Source organism: Caretta caretta, chromosome 6, assembly GCF_965140235.1.
Source record: "Caretta caretta isolate rCarCar2 chromosome 6, rCarCar1.hap1, whole genome shotgun sequence".
Lineage (NCBI taxonomy): Eukaryota > Metazoa > Chordata > Testudines > Cheloniidae > Caretta > Caretta caretta.
Genome location: NC_134211.1, coordinates 51,273,564 through 51,289,649, shown reverse-complemented (window position 1 = coordinate 51,289,649; position 16,086 = coordinate 51,273,564). Strand labels below are relative to the sequence as shown.

Sequence of the window (16,086 nt, the reverse complement as noted above, 5' to 3'; positions counted from 1 at the left end):
ACTTCCAGGACCGACCATGCCCGGCGATGGCCAGTTGCACTGGCAGCCCACCGGGCCCCCCAAAGCCCGGGGCTCGGAGTGGTCACCCCAATTTGCCATACCCAAGGGAGAGCTCTGATGCCCAGTAAGGTATAGTGTTAAAGGGCACTGTTCTGAGGTCATTAAGGACACCATGTTACTTTTCACCAGAGCCAGTGTCAGCTCTACAGCCCTCTGACAATTGAATAAGAGACATTCTTCACTCTCCATAGCAAACTGCTGTATATTACTGCAGTGCACGGTTAGCCAACTGATGAGTTCCACCTCACAGGTGACTGCATGTCATTGGCAGATGTTTTTTGAAATTTGTAAAGCAATTTGGAATCATTTGGAATGAAGGATCATGTATTAAATGTAAGAGACATATTTCAAATGAATTCCCGTAGAAGAAATAAACCAATTGAAACAATATGTCCAGGATATCAAGTAACCAGGGAAAGACCTGCTATCTAAATTCATTTTATTAAAATACTATTTTTAAAGGAATGGGTCTATTAAATGGATACAGTTTTTGTATGGTGCTATGCCTTTAACTGCCAAACAAATTCAGGAGGAGAATCCAACATTTTCATGTTAGGAATCTGAGTGTACTGAGCACACATAAATGTGTACAGGATTCTTCTGATTTCCCTTGTGGACAGGTGACTCTAAATCTACCTATTGCAGGATTTCATCCCCCTTCCTCTGAAGGAGCTGATCACTGGTGGAGAAAGGCAACTGGACTAAAAAGACCATTGTTCTCATCCAGTAAGGCAGTTCTTCTGATTAGCATTCTGTTGCAAGCAAAGTTTAACCTCCCTTTCCTCTGAGCCAAATTAATCATGTCAGAAAGACAAGCATTTTCTAAGGACAAGACACACTAACTGACACAAGGAGAGTAAAATGAATCTAAAATATGAGGCGAGGCACTAGAAAAAAATTGACATTTTCTTTTGACATCTGTGCACCACTTCTGCAGTCAGACCAACTTTTCCTCTGATCAGACAAACTAAAGAGGGTCAGGCTGGGTCAATACTTGGATGGAAAACTGACAAATCTCATCTAGGTGCTACTGGAATAGAAATGAACCTGATCTGAACAGCCCAGAATTTTGGGGAAGTTCGATTCTGGATCTCAACATTGTGGTTCAAGTCCATCTTTACTAATGTGATGGCCTCCGAGTGTCAGCACTGAAGCAATGTATCAACATGGATGTTACAGGACACTGTGCTGCTGGAGGTGCCATATATCAGGTGAGACATAAAGCCACCCTTATGTCTGCATTATAGTCATTAAAGGTTCCTGGCACTTTTTACAAAAGTGTATTCACCCTGATGTCCTGGCCAAATTCCAATTCAGGCTCTTTCCATTTAAATTCCCACTGCACTTTCAATTGGACATAGGGTGACCAGACAGCAAGTGTGAAAAATCGGGACAGTGGGAGGGGAGTAATAGGCACCTATATAAGACAAAGCCCTGAATATCGGGACTGTCTCTATAAAATCAGGACATCTGGTCACCCTAATTGGATACCAGATTGTTCTTAACTGTTGTGCGGAGTTGCTCTGTGATGTAAAACAGCTGCCGTGTCCCACCTTCAGAGGCTGCTGTATTTCAGTGGTAGCTGAAATGATCCCTTGCCAACCACAGAAGGGAGCTGGTGAGGCAGCTGTGAACACTGTTCCTGCAAACACTGAGTTGCTGAGTGATCATATAGGCAAGTCACTTACCCTCTCAGAGCCCCAGTTGCTCCATCTGTAAAAGGGATCTATTCTCAGGGGAGTAAGGAGGCTTAATTACGGTTTGTGTGAAAAGGATTCTGAGGAACTCTGATTAAAAGTGCCACAGAAGTGTGCAGAGTACTAATATTCTTTTAGAGCCTGATCCAGAGTCCTTTGAAGTCAATGGAAAAGTTTCTATTGACTTCAGAGGGCTTTGAAACAGAGTTTAAGCCTTCACTTACTGGGTTGCGCGCACTTACTACTTCTTTTACTCAGTTTCAATGTCATAATCTATTTATAGCCTGAGAATTCCAAGGGGAAAAAAATTATTCCAATCAAAGTGTTGAGGATTGTTTAAGTTTGTAGATATTAGAATTCCAAACGTTGTCTTTGAATTTAGCAGTGACTTTATAACATAGTAGTATCCAAAAGCTGCAACAAAAATCAGACCCCGTTGGATTGGTCACTGTACAAATATCAAATAAAAAACAGCATTTGCCCCCAATGAATTTACCATCTAAATAACAGATGTCTACTGTCACTCTGAGCTGGCTAGGCATGAACAGGTTAAACTTCTAAAGGTGCAAGATGGATTTCTTTTTGCACCATCTGAAGAAAAAAAAACGGTCACAGACAGTTAGCCACATTAGAGGAGTACTAAGGAGCACATCTGCAAGCTAAGCATACATACCTTCTGCCTGCCTGCTTGTCCATGCCACAGCCCCTCTTTGTGCAGTCACAGAAGATTCCACAAGTGCTGAGCTTTCGAATCCCCGTTACAAACAAAAGGTTTCAGGAGGAAGCAAAAACCCTCCATCAGCCAGGTAGGTCTAATACGTTTATTGTTTTACCCAAACAAACTCTGGGTGCCAAAGTTAGAGAAAGCTTTGAGAAATGTTATCTACATGCCTCAGTAATTGGTTGGTTTAGACTAGAGCTGTCTGGGGGGTCCAGATAGGAATCTGATCCTAAAGAATTGAGGAGTTACATTTGCTTCTCAGCCTACAAGTCTTGGGTGTGTGCTGTGGGGTTAGACCGAGGTCCTTCAGAAGGCCCTAGGTTCATCTTTTTGAACAAAATGCTGCAATGGCAAAACCATCAGAGAGGAAAATAGATGTAATCTTGTGAAGTAGTTTTTAATCCCTGCACTAAGCACCTGTGTTCCTGCCAAGATGCCAGTGATTGCAGACTGAGGGGAGAATTCGAGAAAACAGCAGAGGGAGCATTTACCAATTAAGACTCTAGAGAGTCAGCAGGCTAACATGCTAATCAAAGCTGTTCAAACAGCATATAAAGTGCTTTGCAAATCTGTTTGTGACTAGAAGCTGAGTTGGTTCACTAGATTCATGGGGTCATATCATTCATTATTTGCAACTTAGTATCCAGACAGCTACCAGGTATTGGTGAAAACAGCTGTGAGTACTAAACTTTTTTTGAATTTTAGCCCAAATAATTATATATTTGAAAATTTATACTAAATAGCAATGCTTGTTATTCATTATTCTCCTGTTTAAATTGCTTCAGTCATCCAATTGGAGAGCAGAAACATTATCATGTGACTTAGGTGACCAATCAAACAGCATTTATAATCAAAGAGGAGACAGTTAAGGGAAAAAAACCAGTTATCTGAAAACTATACATCCCAAGCTTTTCAGTGGATATTTCTGAAAAAACAAAGACATTTTTGCTGGACATGTTGGTAACACAGGTTCTAATACAACCCCCACAACATGATTTTAAAGATGCAGATCTGTATCCACTAGGCACGACAGGATGTTTCAAATCATTTCAGCCAACTCAGTTTTAAAAAGCACCTTTATTCTTTATCCTCATGTAGACAGACTCCTGTTTGAATCCCTCCACGTATTCTCCCTTCTCAACCACATCAAATTCAAGCTTCTTATTACCACTTTCTACACTTTACACAGTATTGCCAGTCCCAAGCATTCCAAAATCATGACTCAAGCCCCAAAAAATCATAAGATTTTAAAAAGTAATATATTCAAGGTTCTTTTTATTTTTCTTCTGGCTTTTGAGCCTTTAGCATGCACACAGATCACGCCCTCACGATTTTCTTCCGACTATGAGGGCTACAAACTTACTTTTTCTTTTAAAATGAAAACTGAGATTCTCATCAAACCACGTGACCTGAAGCTGGGGTTTAATAAAAATACTAGATAGCATAACAATCACAGTAAAATCACAAGATTTGGCAACACTGCCTACATAACTCTGCACCCACCCCACTTATCTGCCCTTGTCTCTTATAGTTAAGGCTAAGATTTTGTCACGGATATTTTTCGTAAAAGTCACAGACAGGTCACGGGCAATAAAGAAAAATTCACAGAAGCCCATGACTTGTCCCTGACTTTTACTAAAAATAACCCTGACAAAATAGGGAGCCCAGCTGTGGGGTCCCACACCACCTGCAAGGGTTGGGCAGCTGTGGGGGCTGCTCCAAGCTCTGGGTGCCCATACCGCCTATGGGGGCTCGGAGCTCCAGAGTTTCCCACCTCGGAGCTCCAGGGTACCCACGCCACCTATGGAGGCTGGGAGCTCTGAAGGACCCCGAGCACCATGACGGCTCAGAGCTGGGGAACCCCCACACCCTGCGGCGGCCGGAAGCTGCGGCAGCCCCACTGCGGCTAGGAGCTGTGGCCCACTGCCTGTGTTGGCTGGGAGCTCCAGGGTCCCTCGCTGCACGCAGAGTCCAGGAGCTGTGGCCCCACATCCACGGCAGCTAGGGGCTGCGGCCCCGCTGCCCATGGCAGCTGGGAACTCTGCGGGGCCCTCAGTACCCATAGCCACATGGAGCTGCAGGGTCTCCCCATTGCCTGCTGCACCCAGGAGCTGCCTGTAGCAGCTGGGAACTCCGTGGAGCCCCGGCACCCGCGGCCACAGGGGCATGGGGACTCTGCAGCTTCCGGCTGACAAGGCTGAATTCACGGAGGTCGCTGGAAGTAACGGATTCCATGACTTCTGTGACCTCCATGAAAAAATCGTAGCTTTACTTACACCCATCTTCTGCTCCACCAATGGTGCCAGGACAAATGCTCATTTGTCCATTTCCCCCCACAATCATCTTCCATCTTGCCCCCTACCCGTGGAACATATCCATGGAACACTCCTGAACCACCACCCTCTCTTCTTATACGAAACCTTTCTCTCCTTTACTCATTGAACCGCTCACTTATGCAGAATGCAGGTGTCTAATGTTGGACATGAGGGATGTGAGATCTCTGGAATTCGAGCTAGTAATTGCTGTTGGGAGATGACAAGGGGAAAGGAAACTTAAGTGGGTTTATTTAACAAAAAAACTTGTAACCAACAAGCTGTTTCTATCAAGGTTTGTGCCTGCCATCACCTCAATCAATCTACCTGTGTTCTCCATGTCCACTGAAGTAGGATAAGAAGTAATGGGCTTAATCTGCAGCAAGGGAGATTTAGGTTAGATATTAAGAAAAACTTTCTATCTACAAGGGTAGCTAAGCTCTGGAATCGTCTTCCAAGGGAGTTTGTGGAATTCCCATCACTTGCCGTTTTTATGAACAGGTTACATAAACACCTGTCAGGGATGGTCTACATATACTTAATCCTGCTTCAGCTCAGGGGTCAGGCCTTGATGATTTCTAGAGGTCCCTTTTAGCCCTACATTTGTATGATTCGATGATTGAATGGCACAATCCTGTTATGACAAAAGGATGCTGCAAATAAATTAGTCAATCTTTTCCATCTCTAATTTCTCTGATCCCCAGAGGTGAATGGAAGAATGGACCCTTCAGTGTTATTTTCCAACATGCTTTGTAAATTTACACATTATTTTAAAGTGAGGATTTAGAATAAAGAAAGCAAATGCAAAACATTCCATTAGAACCTGTCTCAAAGAAGCAGGTAGTGAATGACAAAAGCAAATAACAAATACTAACAACAAAGAAATTGAGCACAATATGAAAACAAACAAAAAACAACTTGGGATTTTCAAACCAAACAGAAGGTGATTAGCTACTGAACACAGGCAGTTTGATACTGTGGGTCAAATTCCTCCCTGAACTACTGTGACCTCCTCCTCTAGGACCTTCATAACACCCACATGGTGACATTAAGTCTAACATGAATTTGGCCCACACATTTAAATAAATTTTACCGTATTTTTATTGTGATTTCTCAAATTTCTCAATGTTCAAATGGATTTTCACTGAAAAATATTACAGTACATCAGGTCTTTTGTGTGTATGGAGAATAGAGTCATTTTTGGACTGCCTGGACTTAAATGTTTCCTCACTCGCAGACTCCAGATTATTGAATAGGGGGTTGTGAATTGTAATCCACAAGCAAGCATTTTATTTACTCTGCAACAAGTATCTTTCTGATGCCTGGATGAGCCACTATCATGTTTACGCCAAGCTCAGTCCATATTCTAAACCAGGGATCGGCAACCTTTGGCAAGCGGCCCATCAGGGAAATCTGCTGGTGGGCCGGGACAGTTTTACCTGCAGCATCCACAGGTTCGGCCAATCGCAGCTGCCACTGGCAGCGGTTCGCTGTTCCAGACGAATGGGGGCTGCGGGAAGCAGCGGCCTGCACATCCCTTGACCAGCGCCGTTTCCTGCGGCCCTCATTGGCCTGGGGCTGCCGATCTCTGGTTTAGAATATGGACTGAGTTTGGCGTAAACATGATATTGGCCCATCCAGGCATCAGAAAGATACCTGTGGCAGAGTAAATAAAATGCTTGCTTGCGGATTACAATTCACAGCCCCCTATTCAATAATCTGGAGTCTGCGAGTGAGGAAACATTTAAGTCCAGGCAGTCCAAAAATGACTCTGTTCTCCATACACACAAAAGACCTGATGTACTGTAATATTTTTCAGTGAAAATCCATTTGAACATTGAGAAATTTGAGAATTCACAATAAATTGGCAACCTTTGGCAAGCGGCCCGTCAGGGAAATCTGCTGGTGGGCCGGGACAGTTTGTTTACCTGCAGCATCTGCAGGTTCGGCTGATCGCAGTTTCCACTGGCCGCAGTTCGCTGTTCCAAACCAATGGGGGCTGCGGGAAGCGGTGGCCAGCACATCCCTGGACCCGTGCCGCTTCCTGCAGCCCCCATTGGCCTGGAGCTGCGATCGGCCAAACCTGTGGATGCTGCAGGTAGACAAACCATCCCAGCCCGCCAGCGGATTTCCCTGACACACAGCATGCCAAAGGTTGCTGATCCCTGTTCTAAACAATATGACTAGGGCGAAAAAGGAAAAACCTACAAAACTGGATTTTCCCATCAGCATACTGGTGTTTAAGTTTTTGTAACCCAGACCAGGGCTTCCCAACCTTTTTCTTTCTGAGCCCCCCCGCCCCCCCTCTCCCCACATGCTATAAAAACTCCACAGCTACAACAACTATTTTTCTGCATATCAAAACCAGCGTCAGCGTTAGGGGGGTAACAAGCAGGGCAGTTGCCCTGGGCCCCGCGAAGCTAAGCTGCTCAGGCTTTGGCTTAAGCCGCAGGTGGCAGGACTTTGGCTTTCTGCCCTGGGCCCCAGTGAATCTCACACCAGCCCTGGCTGGCAGACCCCCTCAACCTGCTCGTGGCCCCCCAGGGGGCCCGGGACACTGGTTGAGAACTGCTGAACCAAAGTATATGGAGGGTCTTTGTGCTCTGCCCCCTTTGTGCTCTGCCACGTGCACTGTGCAAAATAGGGCAAGGAAAATAAACCAGTCTCTGTGGCACCCGGAGTGTACTAGGAGTTTCAGGGAGAGAAATGGAGAGGAGATACACCCTCCGCCTGTCCAGGGGTGCAGCCTGCAGTGTGATATCTTCACGTACACTACCCTGGGGAAACTAAGGCACAAAGGCAGCCCAGCCACTTGCCCCCAGCCCCAGGTCAGCATCCGAGCCAGAAACAGAGCCCAAAACAGACAGGACTGCCCTGCCTCCGGGACAATGCACGCTGCGATCTGAAGCTGGGAGGCGGTCGAGCAGCCGCCCCTGCCCCTGACATGATGTTGACAAACACCGGGAGGGATCCCCCCCCCCCCCCCGCCCCGTTTACCCACCCCCATGCCCTAGCGCGTCTCCCGAGCCCAGATCGGTCTGCAGCCTCCCTCCTCTCCCATCTCACGGCTTTCACCAGACCTCTGCTCTCACCTCACGAGCCTGCAGCTTAACCCTTCACACCCCGGCTCTGACAACCCCCTACCTGAAACCCACTCTGCGGAGGCCACGGCAAAGCGGCACCGTCCTCCGGCTCAGGCAGCTACTGGGAAATGTAGTTCCCTCCGCCGGGCAGGTTCCTATTGGGAGATTGAAGCTAACGAGAGAGAAAGAACTACAGTTCCCAGAAGGGCTGTGACTCCAAGTGTCTCTTCAAAAGCAATCCCGGCTGGTAGCCAGCGTAGGTACAGAATGGTTCTGCTATAGGTCTATTGGGGTTGGGAATGTGAACAAGTAGGGGAAATATTCTTTATTAACATTTGAAGTATCAGCAGTAATTAAATACAACAAAACCTGACCTCAGCAACCAACCAAGCAACAGGCTGAGATTAGTTACTTAGTAGAGATGGTGTCCATTTAAAGATCAAACTAACAGCCCAGAGCGGGCCTGGTTCTCCCACCTTTACCCACACAAGTGGTATTTGCTCAAGTGAGTAGTGCCAATCAATGGAGTAAATGTTACTTAACATATGCAAAAGTTATAGAGTCCAATCCAGAGTTATTATCCAAGCACCAAATTGAGCCTGTGAATACATTTTAAGGAAATATTTTGTTTATGCTCAGTCTTGTTCAATTATAGAATAATTTGAAACTACATCCTGGAGAAGCTGATGCAGTGAACCATGACGTGGTAGTTAGCACTAGGTACAAAAAAAACAGGACACCTGGGATGATCCTGAGCCCACAAAACTGGACAGTTGGGAGTATGTACTGAGCACTCTTTCAGATTTCCAAGGGCTGCTATGTTAAAAAAAGGATGATCCTGGGACAATCTGGACAGGTGGCAACCCTAGTTAGAGTCTAGCAAATAAATTCATAACAAATTGATTTGCAGATGATTCAGGTGGAGAGGGGAGATTTCTGTAGATTGTGATTTACTCAGCTTAATTTGTTTTTCAAAATATTGCGCCAAATAATTTCTGTGACTAATTCTTGGTCTATAGCTCACCTATAAGTAGTGTTGATATTCAAAATGCAAACTTTTAATTGAACACATAAGTCACATGGTATGTTTCTGTTCTCCGACTGGGCATGACTCTGAGAACTGTTTCTGGTTCAGATAGTCATGATTACTAATTCAGAATTTGCCTTTCACGAACATTCTGCAATATTCACCCTTTCAGTGAACATTCTCTCCCCATTCCCTCTGTTATACTTGTTACCTAGTAAGTTCACAGAAAAGGGTCACAAATGCAGTCAAATATTCAGAGGGGTTAATTTTTTACAATATTCACCCAGTTCTGGCATAATTCCTTATTTAGATTTTAATAGCTCTTATATTGTGCTTTTCATTTGTAGATCTCAAAGCATTTTACAAAGCTGAGTAAATATCATTACTCCATTTTATAGGTGGGGATACTGAGGTACAGAATTGACATGGTTTGTCCAAGATCACAGTCAGTCAGGTACCGAGCTGATCACCTTGACATTGTTTAAAGTGTGCCTGATGTGGTTTTCTATATCTTTTTTTTTTTTTTCAGATATTGACGGTACCATGATGCAATCACCAGACATAATGTCCCTGCAAATGATATCAGCCATTAATCATTCATCCTTGATTCAGCCAGGCTTTTCTCTGCTGAATTTTGATGGGCAAGTTTTCTTTTTTGGACAGAAAGGCTGGCCAAAGAGATCTTGCCCCACTGGAGTTTTTCTCCTTGACTTAAAAAAAAATGAGCTCAAATTGAAACCTGCATTTTTCTCTAAGGATTCCTGCTATCTTCCCCCTCTCCGTTACCCTGCTGTCTGCGCTGTCAGGGGCAGAACAGAGTCTGAGAAATGCCAGTATGTCATCCACGGTGGGAAAACGCCAAACAATGAACTATCTGATAAGATTTATGTTATGAGTATAGTATGCAAGCCTAGCAAGAAAATCACCTTTAAATGCACTGAGAAAGAGTTAGTTGGGGATGTTCCTGAAGCCAGATATGGTCATACCATTAACACAGTTCATAGCCGAGGTAAAAGCATGAGTGTTATATTTGGGGGAAGGTCATATATCCCTGTTGGACAAAGAACCACAGAAAAATGGAATAGTGTAGTAGACTGTATGCCCCATGTGTTTTTGGTTGATTTTGAGTTTGGATGCTGTACCTCATACATCCTTCCAGAGCTTCAGGATGGACTTTCTTTCCATGTCTCCATTGCCAGAAATGATACCATCTACATCCTAGGGGGTCATTCTCTTGAAAATAACATCAGACCCCCCAACTTATACAGACTAAAAATTGACCTGCCACTAGGCAGCCCATCTGTGAGCTGCACCATCTTGCCTGGGGGGATCTCTGTCTCCAGTGCTCTTGTGACTCAGACTGGCGATAAAGAGTTTGTCATGGTTGGGGGCTACCAGTGTGACAACCAGAAGAGGATGTTTTGTAATACAATCACTTTAGAAGATAACAACATAGAGATTGTGGAAAGGGAGACCCCAGATTGGACACCAGATATTAAACACTGCAAGATATGGTTTGGTAGTGATATGGGTAATGGGGCCATATTGCTTGGTATACCGGGGGACAACAAGCAGCTAATTTCAGATGCAAACTACTTTTACATTTTGAGATGTGGAGGAGCAAGAGATGAGGAGGAGGAGGCTGCACAAACTTGCAGTCAGACATCTACAGAAGACCCAGGGGACTCCACTCCATTTGAAGATTCAGAGGAGTTCTGTTTTAGTGCCGAAGCCAATAGTTTTGATGATGATGATATTGACACCTATAATGAAGATGATGAAGAAGATGAATCAGAAACAGGCTACTGGATCACCTGCTCTGCCAACTGTGACATTGACATCAACACTTGGGTCCCTTTCTATTCGACTGAACTCAACAAGCCAGCTATGATCTACTGTTCCAATGGAGATGGCCATTGGGTCCATGCTCAGTGTATGGACCTATCTGAGGGCATGCTCATACGTCTTTCAGAGGCAAATATCAAGTACTTCTGCAATGAGCATGTTGATCTTGCTAGAGGGCTGCAAACCCCAAAGAAGGTTCTGCCTGTGAAAAAACAACCTATGAAACCATTGCGCAGAAAAACATCCATGAAGATAGCAACTCCAGTGAAAAAATCTTTTCTTCGGAGGTTATTTGAGTAGATTTGAGCTAATGATTAAGGTTCAGCTAGGATTAAATGAAGAAATCACAAACCAAAGATAGTTAATGATGGTTGCAACAGAATTTAATATTAGAGCTCCTAATGGTGTTTTATTTTATTAATTTTAATTATCAGATTATTTCAGTTTACTGTAGCTCACAAATCGATGTTTATTATGTGTATTGTGGTAGCATCCAGTTTTCCTAATCATGATTAGTGCCCCATTGTGTTGGGCACTATACAAACACATAGGATCATATTCAGATAGCCTTCCTCAAATAGAATAGTACATTACTTCATAAATATCCCCATTGACTTTAAAGAAAACATTTGAAGAGTAAGGCACTACCCTGTGTAAAAAATGATCTAGACTCTGGTCCAAAAGGAAGCACAGCGTTACCAATATTGCTTTTGCAAATCAATCTATTCAATCAGTAGAACTAGAAATATAAGGTCTAATTCATGACTGCATTGCTCCAGTTTTACACTAATCTAACATCAGTTTAAGTCGTCTGATTTTAATTCATTAAATTGGAGTAATGCAGTGTTAGTTCAGGCCCATTGTATCAAAAATATGAAGGCATCAAGGGCCAGTTTTCAAAAGGGATCTCTAATTTGGGAAGCCTCTGTTTTGGGGCACCTAATTTTGGACCTAATTTTGATTTTGAAAGGTGCTGGGCAGCCACAGATGAGTACCAGCTGGAATTGTGGAAGCTCAGCTCACCAGAAAATCAGGCCACTTATTTAGGTGCCAGATATTTGTTTTGTTTTCATTTTTCAAGGTGGGGCTCATGGACAAGCCCTCCCCATTTAAAAAAGATCAATTTGTTCAGCCTGCCATTTGTGTTTGTATTTTAAAATGTATAATGAACTAATAAAGTTTATAATAAAAATGGCCTTTACGTTTGTTTCCACCTATTATGTGGGTAGCTAAGTACTGTGACTCTCAGGTTGGAAATAGCTCTGTCTTCATTTGCAAACAATGACTATAATTGCTATTGTATATATATCTGAGATGCCTATCTGAAGTCTGATAAAGAGCCTGATTCTGCAGCTGCTCCATGCCCAGAATTCCCATTGACTTCAAAAGAAGTTCCTCACATTGAACAGGACTTTTATGATTTCCTTTGGGTCCACTACTACCCTGCTATTTCTTTACCCTGCCCCCCACCCCCAGCCCTCACCCCCAGGATGACTCTGCAGTGTGTGAAAGTATTGAAATATAGACTGTAATTCATAGCAGTTCATTTTGCCAACAGGCCATTGTGAGGGGTGGAAACTAATACCGTTGTGTGCTCAAAGCAGAATGGGCAGATTGAATTCAGATTGCAAAAGTCACTGTCAAGGTTGACTGGCCCAATATTTTATTAACTTTTTGTGGTGTCTTATATTACCTGTTTGTAAAGTCCCTATAAGTCTTAAATTTATTTTATTTTATTTTCGTTACTGTTCCAGTTCACTTTAAAAAAATATCAGTATCATCAGATCAACACTTGTGAGCCTACAATACTAGAGCTGTGTGTTCAGAGTCCAATTCACATGTCTGGCCCTTGGATAAAAAGGAAAAACAACATGAGCAGACCAGCACTCTTGAGCAACCTGTGCAGCTCTGGCCACGTTCAACCCTTACAAACCAGTATATGTAGTCAAACATTCCTGAGCAACCCTATAGTCACCAGGGACACTCATGTCCAACCCAACAATAACATTCAGTATGCACATAAGCAATAGAGGAAAACAAAGATCTACAATAAACAAACGTCAGTTTCCAGCTTCTAAGTGCGTTAGGGGCTGCAGTGCAGAAAGGGTCATAACTCAGAAGTGAGTCAACCCGATTCTCCTCTCATACTAATTTTACACTAGTGTAACTCCATTGGCTTCAATGATATTACTCCTTTTTCATGCCAGCATAAATGAGAGCAGAATTAAGCTCAATATGTTGTTCCAAAGAACATGAAAAATATCCCTTAAAATTGGTAGAAATTTGGCTGCCAACATCCATATTCTGTAGGTTAGACTCTACTCTGCTAAGGCCACACTGTTCTGGAGACATAAACGGCCAGAAACAATCTCCAGGGAATAACTCCCACACCGTGGTGGCATAGATGACTTTTGCCACACTGCCACCACCACATCCTGCAGCATGAGATCACATCAGAGGAATGATTAATGGTAGGAGGGGTCATGGCCAAAGTTCTCTGTGCTCAGGCTATTCTGAACTACATAGCAGCCCACTGACAGACATGAAGAGGCTGCAATATCTTAAAATAGCCCCTAGGGTTGCTGAAATTTACACTGGAGTCTACATCAGTTTCCAGAGCACTGTATAATATGGAAGACTAGAATCTGCCAGGCACAAAAAATGGCTTACAGCCACCTTTTGTTTACTCACCGCCCTGTGCCCCTCCACTCCCGGGATGTGCATTCTGAGAAAAATAGCACAGAAGCTGGCCTTGTCTCTTGTTCAGCCAGTGACGCAGTCCATTGTACTAATAAATTGTATATTTGTGTGGTGCCTTTTTAAAATATGCATTTATTTCAAATAGAGAAGAAAATTGGTAAGTGAAACCATGAGTCCAGCTTTGATGTGAGAGGCAGCTTCACAGGTATCAAATCACAAATCAGAAAATACAAATACTGCAGGAAAAGGAAGTCATAAGCAGTATAAAATATAATATCCCAGATGGACTGAAATAAGAGATCAGTGGTCATTAGTCATGTTTGTGAAGATGCTTAACATAGCATTCAAGGTTAGAGAACATAATTGATTTTGTGGTGTCTCCAATGCCACTGGAAAGCAGATGTGTGCTGAGAAAAAGTACTGATTCATTCCAAAAGATGGATAATCAATAGAAAATATTCCTTCTTCATATAGGGTTGGTTAAGAAGATATAATACAGCAGATATTAATGTATAGGTAAGTAAACCTCTTTCACATCTGCATCTATCTGACCTCTGTGTTTTGTAACAAGTATGGGCAATATCATTTTGAGACATGATTTTGCTATTGGCTCTCAAAAGACTCATTCATGGATTTTAGTGCTTATGAAAGGGACCTGGAGTCTGACATGTCCTCTATCTGTAGAACAGGTACAGCACAAACAGTGGTAGTGCAGGCTTCCAAGGCACATCTTTCTGCCAAGGTGCCTTAAATCTTCTGTAAAGAATTCATGTATTACAGACAAAACAATCAGGCATAATTTAAAAAAATAACTAGTGATTATGGGTACCTCCACTTTTGGGTACCTCACTTGAGACATTTATGTTGTAGTAGCCAGGCAAGGTACTAACAAACTTCAACAGGACTTTATTTTTTAAAGTGGAAACCTCTTTACCAAGTTGCTGTTGCAACCTCAGTAGCTCTCCCTCAGCCTCTTCAACTCCTCCCGCCTCCTTCCTGTTTCCTGTCCTTTCAGACTCCCAACAGCCAGTGCTCCCAATTCTAATAATTACAAGCAACATCTAAACACCACAATTTAAGAAAGATGTCGACAAATTGGAGAGGGGCCAGAGGGGAGCAACAAAAATGATAAAAGGGTTAGAAAACTTGATCTATGGGGAAAGATTAAAAACACTGGGCATGCTTAGTCTTGAGAAAAGAAGACTGAGCGGGGACCTGATAACTGCCTTCAAATATGTTAAGGACTGTTATAAAGAAGATGATGATCGATTGTTCTCTGTGTCTATTGAAGGTAGGATAAGAAGTAATGGGCTTAATCTGCAGGAAGGGAGATTTAGGTTAGATATTAGGAAAAACTTTCCAACTATAATGATATTTAAACTCCAGAATAGGCTTCTAAGGGAGGTTGCGGAATCCCGGTCATTGGAGGCTTTTAAGAACAGGTTGGACAAACACCTCTCAAGGATGGCCTAGGTTTACTTGGTCCAGCCTCAGCACAGGGGGATGGACTAGATGGCCTCTCAAAGTTCCTTCCAGCCCTACATTTCTATGATTCTATTATTTTTTAAAGGGAACTGACCTGGCTGGGATGATTTAATTGGGGATTGGTCCTGCTTTGAGCAGGGGGTTGGACTAGATGACCTCCTGAGGTCCCTTCCAACCCTGATATTCTATGATTCTATGACTTCTGAGAAATTGCTAAGCACCAGCCCTCTGAAAATCAGGCCCCATTGCCATTAAGGCATCTCAGTTTGGGCCTCAAAAATTGAGACTCCCAAACTCACTAGTCACTTTTTGATAAATATAGGCCCCAATTACTTTATAAACCTCCATCTCTGACACTCACCTATATCTGTAGGGTGGGGGCGGTAGGCCGACACACAGGACTCTATACCACATGAGCCAATAAACTTCTTTACCTCATAGCAGTAGTAGGTACCTTAGTCTCTTTGTGGTGTACTCATAAACACAAAGCTAGCATGTTACACCATCACAATGACTACCTTTTAGGTTGAGAAGGTAGTTCAAACTCCAAGCATCTTCATTTCTTGGTCCATCTCCTGAGACTGCCACAGGGGCCAATTACTGCTTTCTGAATGGTATAGTTTTAAGATGTTGATATTTGTATGATGTAGACAGTACTAAGAACAATTTGGCCTGATTTCAATGGTAATAAGCACCAGAGTTGTTGGGAGCTGCTGGTGCTCAAAACCTTTGCAAATCAGGTCAAATTTAATCAGGCCACCAAACATCAACTGGTGATTTGAACCAGTGCCCTGGAGATGAAAGGGGTTCTACCTCCTTACAAGCGCTCTTTATCCTCTGGTTCCCCCATGATTCTGATGCTATAAGTATATGTGGAAAGTGAAACCCAGCCAAGGAATTAAGCTAATCCAAAATCACAGGAGACTCGTTGGGCTGTTTTTTAACATGGCCTCAATTTTTCCACCCACCATTTTGTGTCAAATGTTAATGGAGGCAGTGAAAAGAGACAAGAACTAAGAGGTAGGTGAAAGTTAATTTTTGCAGTTGACTTTGAAGTCAAGGATGGGGAGCTAGAATTTGAAGCAGAGGATGTGAGGAAGCCAGTGGAGAGACTTGAAGAAGGGCTGAATATGGTCAGAGCAAGGTGGATGAATTT

General features: G+C 43.2%; 2 protein-coding genes across 10 annotated transcripts in view; one reads left to right on the top strand and one right to left on the bottom strand.

Moving 5' to 3' along the window:
- IFTAP (intraflagellar transport associated protein) overlaps positions 1-8,023 on the bottom strand; it is a 60,647-nt gene extending 52,624 nt beyond the window's left edge. Inside the window, exon 1 of one of the 5 annotated variants that reach the window (XM_048853730.2) lies at positions 7,935-8,023. The gene's annotated coding sequence lies outside the window, so the exon portion shown is untranslated. Of the gene's footprint in view, positions 1-2,430; positions 2,562-7,882 lie in introns of those variants that run through there. The other 4 variants (XM_048853733.2, XM_048853731.2, XM_048853734.2 and 1 more) reach the window with 4 other exon arrangements.
- On the top strand, positions 730-11,937 carry RAG2 (recombination activating 2). Of its 5 annotated transcripts, none has more exons than XM_075129524.1 (2): positions 730-1,271; positions 9,430-11,937. In XM_075129524.1, the coding sequence occupies exons 1-2, from the start codon at positions 1,217-1,219 to the stop codon at positions 11,043-11,045; spliced, it is 1,671 nt and encodes a 556-aa protein (XP_074985625.1). In that variant the 5' UTR covers positions 730-1,216; the 3' UTR covers positions 11,046-11,937. The 5 variants fall into 5 exon arrangements, with proteins under 5 accessions (XP_074985625.1, XP_074985624.1, XP_074985626.1 ...); XM_075129523.1 differs by lacking the exon at positions 730-1,271 and adding an exon at positions 2,452-2,563; XM_075129525.1 differs by lacking the exon at positions 730-1,271 and adding an exon at positions 8,042-8,129.
- The last annotated feature ends 4,149 nt before the right edge of the window (positions 11,938-16,086 follow it).